Here is a 15760-nt window from a genome sequence, read left to right as displayed (position 1 = left end):
GGAATCGATAATCCATTGGGAATAATGATTTAGTGATAGGTCTGGGCGGAGTTGTCGCCGGTGTCACGGGCAGGAGAGGCCCCGTCCGCAGCCCGCAGCCGCCGTGGGGCAGGGGCGCAGGCAGGGAGGGCAGTCCCACCGCTGCGAAGGTTCAGGTCGTTGTTTCGTCCCTGCCCTGCTCCTCCAGGTGCGTTCCTCATCCCCTACTTGATGATGCTGGCTCTGGCCGGGATTCCCATTTTCTTCCTGGAGGTCTCCCTGGGGCAGTTCGCCAGCCAGGGCCCCGTGTCGGTGTGGAAAGCCATTCCCGCCCTGCAAGGTGAGCCGAGCCGCATTTGGGGTGCTCAATTTGCGCCTTCCCCCGCTCAATTTCCGCCAGTGTCCCCCCCCACTCCCCTCCCAATCCCATCCCGCCTGGGTTTAACGGCGTTAGCCCCGTGTCTCTCCCGGTTTCTCCAGGCTGTGGCATCGCGATGCTGATCATCTCGGTCCTGATAGCCATATACTACAACATTATCCTCTGCTACACGCTTTTCTACCTTTTTGCATCCTTCGTCCCCGTGCTCCCCTGGGCTTCCTGCAACAATCCCTGGAACACGCCAGACTGCAAAGATAAAACCAAACTTTTGTTAGGTAAGTTGGGACAGATGGGGTTTGCCACCTTGCCCCCTCTCCGCTTTTCTTTTTATTTTCTCCTTCTTTTTATTTTTTTCTTTATCTTTTCCCCCATTTCCTTTCCATGCGTTTCTGCGCATTATCTTTCCCCCGTTTTGTTCTGTTTCTTTCCTCCCATTTCGTTATTTTTCCCATACTTCTTTCTCACTCCATTTCTTTTTTTCCTCCCCCCATTTCTTTCATTTGACCCCCCCTTTTTTATTTTTTCCTTCTTTTTTTTTTTTTCTTTTTTTTTTCTTTCCCTGTGTCCACGGTGGCTTTCCAGAGCTTTCTCCACCTCAGCTGTGCCTCTGGGAGATGTCAGAGGAGACTGCGGATGACCATAGCCATGCGAGGTTCCCAGCACGGGAGCACTGTCTCTTCCCAAGATGCTTTTATGTGGTCTGCAGCAAATGGGCTGTTCTTTTATTTGCATTTTTCCTTATCAAGGATAAATGGAATTTTTCAGCTATAATTCACCCCCAAATCCTCTACTTGTGTGCTTCTGTAAGCACGGTGCTCCAGAGATGTAACACAGAGCATAAGTTCAAGGAATGTGTGTGACCTAGTGCTTTTTGTTGTCATTTTATACTCAACCTGAAGAAAAAAACCATCTAAGCAAGTTATTTTTCTCTTCTCCCCCCTCCTCTTTTCTTCCCAGATTCCTGCATTATTGGTGACCACCCAAAAATACAAATCAAGAACTCCACTTTCTGTATGAGTGCCTATCCAAACCTGACTATGGTTAACTTCACCAGTGAAGGCAACAAAACCTTTGTCAGTGGAAGTGAAGAATATTTCAAGTAAGATCTTTCTTGGTTTAAGACATTATATTCATCTTCCTCTAAACCCCACTTTAACAAACACCACCTCCCTATTTGGAAGGCTGAAAATACAAGTTACGGACATCAAATGATACCCATTTTTAGGCTTAGGAATGATGAGAGCTGAGTTTCAAATGCTGGGTTATTTGTGCTCTGTTCCTATGGTGCTTAGCTCAGCTGCAGGGTTGGCCCTGGCAACTTTATCTACTACTGCAATGCAGATAAATAAAATAATTCATGGTGAGAATCACTGGAACCTTCTAGAGAAACCGCTGAGAGAGCTGAAGCAAAACAAAATACTGTAGGAACTGGCACTGAATTACTGCCTGCAGTTGCTGTCATTAATTTTTATTCTTTTAACGAATTTTTTTCTAATTTCTTTTTTATTCTTAGGTACTTTGTACTGAAGATTTCAGCAGGGATTGAATATCCTGGTGAGATCAGATGGCCTTTGGCACTGTCTCTTTTCCTAGCTTGGGTGATTGTCTATGCTTCCCTTGCTAAAGGAATCAAGTCATCAGGAAAAGTAAGGAAAACAACTGTGATTGTCCACTTGCAAAAAAGCAGCATGCTGCTTGTAAGGAATCACGCTCTGGTTGAAGGCAGTAAATTACTGAAACTGATTTTCACTAAGTGGTTAACTATTGATGAAATGCCCTTTTCCTGGCTCTGCTTTTCTGTCTAGCCAAAACATTAAAAATAGAGAAAATTCTGGTTCAACATTTGTTCCCTAATCTTCAGTAAGCTTAAAAAGAACCCTTGAGCTGTACTCAGCACTTGGATGGCAAAAGCAGCCTTCCTTGCGGTGTGTGGTGTTCATTAATTCCTGCAATCATCTCTCATTTTGCTGGCATCAGGGAAATTGGGATGCAAACTAAGGTGTTACATTACATTTTAAAATCAGAACCAAATTTAAATCTACTGTGGTGAGTGTGAGCATTGCTGTGTGTATCCTGTTTTCCCTAATACCCATGTGCCATGTTTCTACAACTCCTCCTTGTGTAGCCCAGCTTCTTGCTCTGCTTCCCTGACCTCTCACATGTCACATTGGCCCTTGCCCCTCTCACCTGTAGCTTTCTGCCGTGCCCCCTCGCACACAACCCTTTCGAGAGGGAGCCTGCTACTCCCTGGAGTGGAAGTACAGGCACACAGGTTGGCCAGGCAGCACGTGAGCAGGGAAACACAGCTTTTCCTTCAGCAGCAGCACTGATATGAGCGTTCCTTTTTGTGAACCCTGCGGGAATGGGGTAGCTGAGCCTTTTTCATCAATGCCACTGCAATTAGCACACAAGTTAAAATGTTAGAAGGTGACATAGCATAAATCTAGCTTATTTACGAAGACTAAGACAATAAACTAGAGGGAAATAACTAGATATTTCCTGGAATAAGGATAGTGGATATGCAGAGATAGCTATGAATTTTCTTGAGCTGGGCACAAGGTTTCTCATTCCAAGCCACCCCTTTGCATCTAGAAGCTGACAATGTCTGTTGGGAGGTAGCTTGGGAATTGTCATTAAAATGTAAACCCAGTAAATCCAGAGGCTCAGAGCACCAGCGGAAAGGTGTGATTCTCTCCCCACCCCATCCCTTAATGTGACAGGAAAAATTGTTTCATGAAAGGCCAAAGCCAATAACTGGATGATGTACAGGAGAATAACTTGGGTTTAGATGTGGCAATAGTTATTTATTTCAGTGAGCCTTAGTGGCCAAGAAAAATACTGACTCTGGGGTCAGGGTCAGAAAACATAGATGATCTCAGTATCATCACCAGAAAAAAAAAAATAAAATCAAATCAATCCTCAGGGAAACTTCTTGAAACAGCAAAGACAAAGTTGGAAAAACAGTTTCCAAAGTCGCTGCATCTTGGAGGTTTCTGGTCCCTGTAAGATTCAGGAAAAGGCTTTGAAACACTTTTGAGTGTACTGCTTAACTGGCCTTTTCATTTGACTACAAAGAGAGCTCTGCTCTGTCCTAGATAATTATGAAGACATCAAAAGCTCCATCTCTGTTGTGTATTTAGACATCATGATGATAAGGTCTAACTGGATCGTTCCACTGACTTTTTTTTTTTTGCATTGAGACCATTAATATTGCCATAGTGATATGTAGTGATTAAGAGGTACAAAGAGTAATAGGCTTAGTTAAATACGGAGAAATACATTGAAAAAATCAGGAATGTAAATGTTACTGAATGGCATTGCTCTTTTAATTTCCATTGAATTGTGTTAGTTTACTCTTGGCAAGAATCAAAAGGGATATTTTCGTTCAGCTGTAAATTGCTGATGTTCCTCTCCAGACTTTCCTTTCTGCTGTTTCTCCTCTCTCCATCTAGAATCCCAACTGTTACCTCTGTTGCTGTTGATGTTATTCCTGTTTCTAGCAACGAGAAGAGCTGTTAAACTTCAGATTTCCTGGGAAACAACCCTGTTGTCTTCCTAGTTTAGCCCCTGGCTATTGTCTCTGAGCTTGAGTAATTGCTTTCTTCAGGGAATAGTATAGCACTTGTATTTCTTTCTGCACTTCTTAGGGATCCAAATAAGCCCTTTCAGTAATCTGTTTTTCTTTTGTCTGCCTAGGTTGTGTACTTTACAGCTACGTTCCCCTATGTAGTTCTCGTAATCCTTCTTATAAGAGGAGTAACTCTACCTGGAGCTGGAGCTGGAATCTGGTACTTCATCACGCCAAAGTGGGAGAAGCTAATTGATGCTATGGTGGGCTTCTTGTTGCACTTTTAGCTCTGCTAGCATGAATAAGTCGTGCAGATCTCTTAGTGCCTGTTACCTGCATTTTCTGTGTGCAGAGGCAGGATTGGCATCTGTGCAAACTTGTTCCTTATATTAGGTAGAGTGGTGTTATTTGTGTTTGTTATTTGTGGATGTTTGGTTTTTAATGTTTGCTATGTTTTAAAAAACATAACATTTCTTAACATATGTTATTATAATGTTATTTATTTCACACTGAATATTTCACCTGAATCTTTGAGAAGGTGGAAAATAGGGAATTAAAAAGGAAGTAAGTATAGATTTTTATATGCTCGTGTCTGTCGGATGCTGCCTTGACTTGAACAAGCACATGAAGCTTTTAAGAGGTGACATAACAAACTTAACTGTGCTTCTTGAGAAATGCTCTGGATGGGCATGTTTCAGTCTCTGAACAAAGATTGTTCTGAATAACGCATATGAGAGATTTGATTTAACAAAATCAAATGATACATCCCGATCTAACTCCTCAGTAGCACTTATAATGGCACAGAAGAGCTGTGTTCCCATTTTCATCATGTTGTGAGAAGTAAGGCTATGTGCTGTGTAGGAGGAGGCAGAATGAAGGGACCTGGTGACTGGCTTTGCTCTTCAAGCATTGACTGTATGAGCTGGGGCTTCAGCTCTGCTTCCTCATGATTTCAGCTGGTTTCTGAAAAGCCGTTTTTTGCCAGTGAAGCCAGTAAAACATGTCCCAAAACCACACACGGGTTTGTGTCTGTAGACTTAACCCATTGATCATATATTTGTCTGATACAATGTGAGAGCCTTTGTGTCGGTCTTGGGTGTCTTAAAGCAGGAGTCTGGAGATGGAAGTCTGAGCTGGGAGTTAGAAATCGGAGTATTTCCCCTAGATATTTCAGAGGGATTTTTAGCAACACCACAGGAAATTTACTGTATTTATTTTTCCCCTCTACAAAAGTTTTTCCTCTATTGATAGTGGTGTGATATCACACTGATAGTCTGATAAATCAAAGCTGAAAACAGTTTTCTGGATAAACTGTGCAGATCTTAATTTACTTAATACTTCTACAAATAATGGGTGTTTTGATCCTTTGGGGGTGGGAGTATTGAATCTTTTTACAAACAGTACAGAAATGAATTTTGCATTCAATGTGAGCGGTTTTGGATCCCACATTGTGCAATAAAGGAGGTGAAAATTGCTGCTTTTTTGCAAAATGGGGCTGTCTGAATACACTGAGTATTTATATAGCCCTGGGTAAGTGATAATATTCAGGTGAGTGTCTGTTTCCATTTTTCTTTGCAGTGTAACACGAATTAATAGATATATATTACACTTAGATGAAGGACTGACTGCTTGTTGGTAACTTCTAAAGTAGCATTTGAGTAATACCTTCTCACTAGTTAGTGAGTGTCTAGGTGCACTGTGTGTCTGTGCGTGTACCTGTATGTATCTCCATGTCTGCACTGTGGACTTGGGTGGAAAATCAGACTTCATAGGAAAGCTTGTAAATACAAATACCAATACCCCAAACATTTTGCAAGTGATAAGTAAGACAAGCTTCTCTGAAATTCCAGGGTATTTAGAAATGTAAAGGAATTTACGGCTTCGAAAAACTTTGTTAGAGAACAAACTATACTGTTCGGTTGTTGTGTTTGTGGCTTTTTAAAGAGAGACTTGACTGAACATGCCTTTTCTTCTGATGGGAGAAAACTGTGTCCTCATGTCTAAATAGCCCTAATTTACGCTGTGCTGTTTGATTTACATCTAATGATAGATATTTACCCTAATTCTATTGTCATTTCATTCATAAGTAGCACACCAAGCAACACTGAGGTTCTTACTTCCATGAAGAAGATAAAGTACTACTTAGGGCTACTGGCAGATAAACCATCAGTGCCTGATGTAGATTTTGCCTCTTGATTTGCATTTTCATTGCTGAATATATTTGGACTGGTATGTATCAAGTGATATAGTTTGAATAGTTGTGCATTCCATACACAGCAGAAGTTGTATTTTCATTTTATGTGGGCTGAGCAAGAACAATACTCTTCATCAAATCAAATGGGTACTGCGGATTTCAGAGCAGGATTTTGCTTTTGAATTTTCTGTTAATTGCTCTCAAGCTCATTTAAACTACTGTGTTAATCACCTCACAGTAACATTTCAGAGTGTTGATCTTTCTATCATTCTTTCCTGAAGCCAATGCTATTTCCTTATCTTTCTTAGGTTTGGAAGGATGCTGCCACTCAGATTTTCTTCTCCTTATCTGCAGCATGGGGAGGCCTCATTACTCTCTCTTCTTATAACAAATTCCATAATAATTGCTACAGGTATGTGAGAGTGAAATCCATTGGTCTTATTCAACAGGTCTTGTCCAAAAACTGTCTTCCAACTTGCAGACATCTGGTTTGAAGGACCCCCCTCTTTTTTAATCTCCTCCTTCCCTGTCCCCTCCCTGACCCCTACCTTCCCTTCCCTTGCCCTCCCTTCCTCGTTTCTTGAATCCCTTTTTGTGTGTGTGTGTGTTTTATGTTCTCTCCAGGTCCTAATCTACCAGTCTCAAGATGAGTCTTAGGCTTTTTATAGTTCCTACTGGCTCTTGATTTTCAGAATCGGCAGTTTTAGGCTGCAAAGCAACCTGTGAAGCTGTCAACAGCCACAGGCAGTGGTATGAAACCCTGTCAGCCTCCGCTGACCAACCACCTGTGTGTTGGTGGGAAGCTGAAGCTTGTCTGTGTGAGACATGCAGGGGTTTAATGTACAGTTTCCATAGATGTGATTCTTGTCCCTCCTAAATATTGTGTCCACCCCACCCCAATTCCTCTTAGTGTGGTTTTACAGGTATAAAGTTATCTGAAGTTGTGAAATTGAAAATTGCTTTTACAAGGAAAAAAGTCATGGTTCTAGTCATGTAGTTCTAGGCATAGTACAGTTTTTCATCAAAAAGAACATCAGGTAAATGTCTGCAGATGGAAAAATTAAAAGCAAGTGACATTAGTAGAATGCTTCATTGCTATTTGGTTGTCTTTAAAGTAAATCTTGTTTGTACTGAAGCAAACCTCTCCTGATTCCTGCCATGACAGAGGTGCTGATTCAGACCAGCCAACAGCATGCACCAGACAGTCCCAAGGGTATGCTTAAAAATGTTCCTGAATCAAGACTTTAAAGCACACACTCCTTGGGATTTGAACTCCCATATCCTATAACTTCGAAGTACTGTACACAAAATACCTTTAAAAAGAAATGGGGATTGGGATTTTAAAAATTAATGACAAAAATGTTTCCTACTAGTGTTCAAAAGTAATTTAAGAGAATTATCCTAAAATACAGATGAATAACAGCATTGCGTACTCAGTAACTCCCACCCAGCAATCCCTTGTGTCCTATTTTTGACAATGTTTGTCCTGGGCTTTGATTTATTTTGGTGATGAATGGATATATTCAGAATATCAGGGCAAAAAAAATCAGAGAAACCTCGTGCTATCTTTGTGCATTGATTTAGCAACGTTTTGTGGAGTTTGGGAAATGTGACTCAAAGTTTTGACTGAAACACATGGTAATGAAGTATAAAAATCTTACAGGTATAGAACTAAATACATGCTTTACCTATGTTAGAAAGGGATATGGGAGACAAGCAGAAATAATTAGCAAAGCATAGTTACTTCTGATCTTCTTAATTTTACAGCACATCCTGAATGCTGAAATGAAGCATGACTATTCTCTTTCAATTTTTGTATTCCTAACATGCTAATACTGCAGACAAAATTGTAGTTTCAGTTACATATTCATTTTAAACACCGTTAATCAATCTATAATTGCAGAAATTTTACATAAATTCACTTCATAACGCATACCTAAAATATTTTACTTAAAACTTACCTGGGTTTTGGAGGAAGGTTAACACATGAGGATTCCAAACAGAACATTGTCATTTTTTTCTGTAGACCTGAAGAATTAACCTAAACATTCCTGTTAAGAGATGCTCTGTTACAGATTCCAGAAGTTTGCCAGCTCAGTGAGGTTCTTGACAGCTTTTTTGGTTATGTTTCCTTCTGTTCTTGACAAATAGCAATAGGAATAAGTAATTGTAGACAACTTAAACCCCTCACAAACATTTAAAGTGAGTGATGTATTTGTTCCTAAGTTGTACTAGTTTAAGGGAAAGTCTTCTGAACGCATGTATAGTGAAGAAAATAATAAAAACCCCATTAAGAATGTAACCATTATGGATGGGGATCATGAGGGCTGGTTTCCTGGCAAGTGACATGTACTTTGCCAGTATAGTATGATATTCAGGGGTGGCTGTCTTGACATTCCCTTAAGAGAAATGGATAACTGTACCAGGGAATCCTCTACGGATAGTCAGGCTTTTCAGTGAATGCTGCAAGGTACAGAAAGCTTAACCCTGGAATTTTGTGTATAAGTACAGGAAAGATACAGGACAAAAATTATCTTACCTGGGCGGTGGTGGTTAGTCTGTATGTAATGGTGAGCAGGTGCCCACATTAGAGAGTAAACCAGGGCATTACAAATCATGTCATCATTGCTATCTCCTCTGGAGAGGGCAAAGGCAGAATCTCCTGCGTGACCTGTGGTTTCCTGTGAGGGACTTGGGTGACAGAAACTTGCACAGCTGATTGCTGGTGGTGGTAAGACTTCTGTCATCTTTGATCAGCTTCAAACGTGCCTGATAAACATAAAAGTTCCCACAGGATGTGTGTGTTCATGAGGGAGACTCCTGAAATGTATATAAAACCTTCCCTTGCATGTATTGCAACAAGGTGACATGGCTTCTTGTTTGTTTTCTTTTCAGGGACACATTGCTAGTCACATGCACCAACAGTGCCACAAGTATATTTGCAGGTTTTGTCATCTTCTCAGTTATTGGCTTCATGGCAAATGAACTCAAAGTGAATATTGAAGCTGTGGCAGACCAAGGTAGTGTACACTGCTGTTTTGTTTTTAGGCACCTGATGGCACCTTTGGCTCTGTTATTAATGATGACTTTGACATTGGAGGTGTGAATAATGGCTTCAAAATGGATTGGGTTAGTAAACTAGGCATTTATATACTGCAAAAGGTACATTGGGAAGTCAAGATATTACCTCAAGCCTCTTTGGAAGAAGGAAGCAAGCTGAGACTCATTTCAAATCTTTATGTAAATGACAGATGGGAGGTAGGGTGAGATGTCTTCTTCACATAGTCTAAGGGATTACTGGCCTTCTCATTTGTTTCTGCTGCTGTTTGTCAAATCCTCTTCATGGTACAAGTTGTCCCTGGTGGTGGGAATCTTGGATTGAGAGCATGGAGGTTTTCGCCTTGTGGAAAGTGGGATAAGCATGGTGTGAGAGGTGGATGGAGATTCTGAAAGTGGGGAGAAAGGACCTGCCTCCATGGGGAAGTAAAAAATTTCTGAAGAACTGATTAGAAGGTCTTGATTAGTCAAGTGAGATTGTTACAAGTGGGGATCCGAAAGGTCTGAATTGGTAGAGCGGAATGTGAGTGAGAAGTGTGACTGATGGAGGCATTGGTGCTGTTGTATGATTTGGTATGAAGCAGCAGGAGGTAGGAAGGGAGGAGCTTCTCTGTGAGGATGGTTCCCAATGTTATGCCTCTCAACCCAGGGTAGCGCAGAGAGAGACGAGATAGAGGATAGAAATCAAAACAACTTTCCATGGTTTCTGTATGGTAATATTATAGGTCATTCTGGAAAAATCAAAGTATTAAGATTAATTTGCACTTAACAGTGATTTGGGGGCTAACTGGAAAACATACAACATGAGCCGGGGACTCAGAAATCCTGTAGTTATTGGAACAGAGCTGTTGAAGCAGGCAACACATTATTTTTTCTCAAAAAAAAATAGTTTTTCTCAGAATGTTTCTAATTGTTCATTAGAAATCAGCTACTACAGGTGGAAAGAGGTTATCAGCAGAGGAGGGAACAAGGCATTGCTGCCAGTTAAGAAAAAGGAAGGGCTCTTAGTTTCCTTTTGCTTATTCCTTCTATTTAAATGGCAGCGTGGATAATCCCACAGAATTTGCATCTCAGAAACAAATAAACATGCTGGTCACATACAATTTCTGCAGCTCCTTTGTTCATGACGTGGCAGCCCAGCAGCTGAGGTGAGGGAAAACTCATGGGCTGCAGTTCAGTCACAGGGAGTCAGCTTATCTGGGGTTTGGACCAGTTGAGATGTACTGGGATGGACTGACTGGTAATGGGGCTGTGGATTCAACTGGAGGGTCTGAGAGGAGAAGTTCATAAGATGGCCAGCTAGCAAATTGTTCCTTGATAGGAAGTAATAAGGGATACTGCACTTGTAAGCTAATGTGATACCAATTCAGTCTTCAGTGCCTCATCTCTTCTTTGTTGTCTGCCATTCAGCTGGGAGGGAACAGAAAGGTTCCACTGTTTTCCTGTTTTCTGGATGGATTAGACTCTTACGTTTGACAAACTCCGTGTGAGGCCAAGTGTTTTAGGAGTAATGTTTCTTTCAATGTTTTCGGTTTAGATTTTATCTCCATCCTGAAACAGACAAATCCCAAACAAAACCAACCCCAAAATCTGAATCACACTGACTCACTGAAATCACTTGTAAGGAGTTGGAGTCATCATAGGATCATCATAGAATTCCAGACTGGTTTGAGTTGGGAGGCACCTCAAGCTCACCCAGTTCCAGCCCCCTTCCACGGGCAGGGACACCTTCCACTAGACCAGGTTGCTCCAAGCCCCTGTGTCCAACCTGGCCTTGAACACTGCCAGGGATGGGGCAGCCACAGCTTCTCTGGGCAACTGGTTCCAGAGCCTCAGCACTCTCACGGGGAAGAACTTCTGCCTAAGATCCCATCTCAATCTCCCCTCTGTCAGGTTAAAGCCATTCCCCCTTGTTCTGTCCCCACCTGCCCTTGTAAAAGCCCCTCTTCAGCTTTCTTGTCAGCCCCTTTAGGCACCGGCAGCTGCTCTAAGGTGTCCCTGGAGCCTTCTCTTCTTGAGGCTGAACAAGCCCAGCTCTCTCAGTCTGTCTCCTTAGGATAGTCAAAGAGGCTGTGCTTGAGCTCCAGAGAGATGGACAGAGAAGGGGACGGACAGACGTAGCTGTTAGGGATAATGGAGGAAATGCTTGGTTCAGCTGGTTCATGTCCTTGGTGATGACGTAATCCTTAGGACAGGGGATCACAAACCTGCTTCTGTTGAATGCTTGTTGGTGGCCTGTGGGTGAGCAACGAGTTGCAGGCTGGAATATTCTGTTCCCAGCTATTCCAGCAGCTATTCCAAGGGATGGGAAAAAAGCTGTTATTAGGCAATCTTAGAGCAAGGCTGTGAGTGCATTTGTAAGAACCTTTTGAGGCCACTGAAAAATATTTCATGAGGGTGAGGCATTAAGAGATGGAAGTACAGAAGGAAGAGAGTGAATAAACCACTTATCATGGAGAGAAAGGTAAGATAATCTATTTTTTTTCCTCCGACTCTCGATTTGATTAAGAACATAGTGCAGCTGAAAAATCTGAGTAATTTAAAATGAAAGCTCAAGGTCATTTAACTTTTTTCATTTCAACACATATGAAACCTTCTGAGTTTTCCTGGCTTTAATAGACTTTCAGGAAGAGTTCACACCCACCTAAGTCTCCAAAGATGGAGAGGGTGGGAGCCAGTCTCCCTGTGACTGTTTCCCTGTGGCTGGTTGCTCCCAGTCGCGGGTATCTTGGAGAGCTCTGAGGGACTGAGATGGAGAGATGTGCAGTTTCATGTTCTGTAATTAAATTTTTCCTAAAACTCAGTATTCCAACACTTACTTAAGCTTCTATATGCAGGAAGCTAGTGCAAACAGAGCCCTTATCCCTAATAGCCAAGAAGAAATCTTTAATCAAGAGATGAAAGAATGTGTTCGTGAATACACAGTAGTTCTACGCGCACCTTCCTATTCCAAAAAGCAATTTTTCTGCAGCACATTTTAAAGGTGGCAACAGTTACTGAATCATGTGTGTGTTGTTTGGGGTTTTGTTTTGTTTTATCATGTTAACTCTTTCGTTTGTCTGTTGTTCAGAAGGAACCACCAAACACTTCATGAGTTGCCCATGGAGATTATTTGACATGTGCTGTAACTTTCTTGGTATGTAAGAAAGCAGCAGTTCCCTCTGGAACAGAAACAGTGTGGAGAATTGCAGGAAATGCAACACAATAATCTAGGTTAGAAATGATGAGGACAGAGTGAGTTTGGAGCCCCTTCTCATGGCATGGGGGCATGGCACCACTGCAACTGGACTCTAATTTGTATCTTGCCTGACAGGAAACATCCTTCAGTGTGTTCCAAGTGGGTGCTCCATTAGCTGGGATAAATGGGGAAGAAGTGCCATCTACTGTAACACTGCTACTACATTCCTGCAGCCTTTTCTCCCAGGCAAACCTAGGCAGATTTGTAAAAGCTTTTTTCTCACAGTCAATACAAATTATAGCCCAAGATATCAAACCAACAAAGAAAAGAAAATTCCCAGATAAGGCTTTAAAAGATCCATCTCATTTTTCCTGCTGTGTGTTACTGTAGAATTTCTTGTGGAGTTTTTAGATTCATGGTAGTGATTACCTTGTGTGTGGTGTCAGCAGCTCTGTGCATCTCTCATAGTCTGTCCTCATTTGACTGTGTGCTGATGAGTTAAAGAGTATTTTGCCGAGGTGAGTATCTGCAGGGAGTACGCCTTCAACACTGGAGTGTGGGAAAATACAGCATTCAGGTGTTTCAAGGCTGTTCGGCAAGAGCCACTGGCAGAGTTCTGCGGGGCAGCTGGTGCCGGCAGCGAGCGGGATGGTGAGCGCTTGCCTCAGGGACAGGGCACGCTCTGGGAGCTCTGCTCTGGCTGCCCCGGCCGTGGCAGCGCCGGCACCAGACAGAGCCGGTGGCAGGGGAGGCTGCAGCGCAGAGCTCGGGGTGTGGGAAGTGCCTCCGCTGGTCTCTTGAGGCGAGGGTGCGCAGTGGACAGGGCTGCGCTCGGTGCGCCCTGGTGGTTGTCCTCCTGCAGCAGCGGCTGAGCTGCGGGACACTGTCGGTGAGCTAAAAGGTGTAAGGGAAGCTGAGAGAGGGAGCTGGACTGCTTGCTCCAGCCCCAAACTGTGCAGGGGCCACAAGCATCCACCCTAGTACGGACAGAAAAGGAAGGCATTAAGCCAGGAAGCTGGGAGCTAGTAGAAAAGAAAAAAACAACCCAACAAAAAAAGGAGGAAGAGGACAATTAAAAGCAAGGGGCTTCCTCCAAAATCCGACTTCCCCACCCAGAACCGCTTCACTACTGATCACTACTGGTGCTTGCAAAAAAACCTACAGCAGGTCATAGTAGTAGGTGACTCTACTTTGAAATGCACAGAGGCACCATCTGTCAGCCTGACCCAATCGCAAAGGAGGTGTGTTGCTTACCAGGGGCTAGGATCAGGGATGTTGCCAAGAGGCTGCCTGGTCTAGTAAGTCCCACTGACTATTACCCACTTCTTGCGATCCATGTGCGTGCTAGTGATATAGACAGCAGTATCTTGGGAATAATTAAGAAGGACTACAGAACCCTGCAAAAGGTGGATAGGGGCCCTTGGGCTCAGATAGCTTTTCGTTGGTTCTCCAGGTCAAAGGGGAGTACTTTGCAAAGGCCAGGCGGATTTGGCAGGTTACTAAATGGTTAGAAGGGTGGTGCCATTGTCAGGGGTTTGGTTATTTAGATCATGGGACTCAATTTGGGAGGCCAGGTCTACTGGAGGCTGGTGGAGCTGATCTGATGGGAAGAGCTTCTTTGGAAGGAGAATTGCCAGACTGGTCAAGGCAGCTTTAAGCTAGATGTACCAGGGGAGGGGAGCATCAATCCATCCCAACACTCCCAGTTAGTTGCCAGCATGTGTAATAAGCGCTTGGAGTGACGAAGAGCAACTTCAGCTGCTCCAAGTAATGAGTCTGCTTCATTTGGAGCTTGGCTCAGATGCCTCTGTACAAATGCCTGTAGTATGGGGAACAAACAAGAGGAATTAGAGATGTGCACATGTACATGGGGATATGACATTGTTGGGATCACAGAAACATGGTGGGATGGCTCCTATGGTGTTGGAATGGAAGATTATAGGCTCTTTAGGAAAGACAGGCCAGGCAGATGGGGAGGAGGAGTAATTATTTATGTCAATGATAGGCTGGAGAATATGGAACTCTGCCTGGGGACAGGTGAAGAGCCAACAGAGAGCTTGTGAGTCAAAGGGAGAACTGCAATGAGTTCTGTGGCGATCTGTTGCAGGCCACCTGATCAGGAGGACTCTCTGGATAAAGCGCTCTATAGACAGACAGGAGCAGTCTTACACTCACAGGCCCTTGTCCTCATGGGGGACTTCAACCCAACATCTGTTGGAGGGATGGTATGGCCCAGCACAAGCAATCCAGGAGGTTTCTTGGTTGTGTGGAAGACAACTTTCTCTTGCAAGTAATAGAGGAGCGGGCAAGGAGAAGTGCCATGCTTGACCTCATGCTCACCAACAGGGAGGGCTGGTTGGAAATGTGGTGCTCCAAGGCAGCCTTGGCTTCAGTGATCATGGTATGGTGGAGTTCCAGATTCTCAGGACAGTGAGAAGGGCACTTAGCAAGCTCACTGCCCTGGACTTCAAGAGAGAAGACTTTGGCCTCTTCAGGAACCTGCTCAGTAAGGTGCCATGGGATGAAGCCCTAGAGGGGAGGGAGGGCCAAGACTGCTGGTTGATATTCAAGGATCACCTGCTACAGGCTCAGGAGTGTTGCGTCCCAACTAGAAGGAAGTGTGACAGGAGGGCCATGAGACCTCCATGGGTGGATAAGGAGCTGCTGAGGAAACTTAGAGGGAAAAAAGGAAGCTTATAAAAGGTGGAAGCGAGGACAAGTGGCCTGGGAATAATACAGGGGTGTTGTCTGGGAAGCTAGGGACCAGGCTGGGAAAGCTAAGGCCCAGTTAGAAGTGAGTCTGGCCAGGGATGTGAAAGATAACAGGAAGGGCCTCTATAGGTGTGTTGCAAACAAAAGACAGACTACGGATAATGTGGGCCCTCTCTGGAAGCTATGGGGAGAACTGGCTACCCTGGATTTGGAGAAGGCTGAGGGTCTTAATGACTTCTTTGCCTCAGTCTTCACAAGCAAATGCTCAGACCACACCACCCAAGTCTTAGAAGGCAGATGCAGGGACTGTGAGAATGAAGATCTTGGGTCCACTGTAGGAGAGGATCAGGTTCAAGATCACCTTAAGAACTTGAATGTGCACAGGTCCATGGGACCTGATGAAATCCATCTGTGAGTCCTGAAGGAAGTTGCTAAGCCCCTGTCCATCAGATTTGTAGTTCCCAATGACTGAAAAAAGGGAAATATAATCCCTATTTTCAAGAAAGGGAATATGGAAGACCTGGGTAACTACAGACCAGCCAGTCTCACCTCTGTGCCCAGCAAAATCTTGGAGCAGATTCTCCTGGAATCATGCGCTGAGGCACATGAAAAACAATGAGGTGGTTGGTGACAGCCAGCATGGTTTCACTAAGGGGAAATCCTGCCTGACCAATTTGGTGGCCTTCTATGATG

General features: G+C 43.6%; 1 protein-coding gene across 1 annotated transcript in view; it reads left to right on the top strand.

The window, feature by feature from the left end:
* Positions 1 to 187: 187 nt before the first annotated feature.
* SLC6A5 (solute carrier family 6 (neurotransmitter transporter), member 5) overlaps positions 188 to 15760 on the top strand; it is a gene marked incomplete at its 5' end in the record, with an annotated part of 31145 nt that continues 15572 nt past the window's right edge. The window contains 7 exons of the mRNA XM_010017592.1: positions 188 to 319; positions 460 to 633; positions 1316 to 1457; positions 1872 to 2004; positions 4055 to 4189; positions 6429 to 6532; positions 9016 to 9140. Coding sequence (XP_010015894.1) covers positions 188 to 319; positions 460 to 633; positions 1316 to 1457; positions 1872 to 2004; positions 4055 to 4189; positions 6429 to 6532; positions 9016 to 9140 — 945 coding nt within the window. The remainder of the gene's footprint in view (positions 320 to 459; positions 634 to 1315; positions 1458 to 1871; positions 2005 to 4054; positions 4190 to 6428; positions 6533 to 9015; positions 9141 to 15760) is intronic.

This window comes from Nestor notabilis, unplaced genomic scaffold (genome assembly GCF_000696875.1).
Source record: "Nestor notabilis isolate BGI_N333 unplaced genomic scaffold, ASM69687v1 scaffold3227, whole genome shotgun sequence".
In the NCBI taxonomy this organism is placed as follows: Eukaryota; Metazoa; Chordata; class Aves; order Psittaciformes; family Psittacidae; genus Nestor; species Nestor notabilis.
Note: the sequence above shows the minus strand (reverse complement) of the source record. Positions and strands in the feature narration are given on the sequence as shown.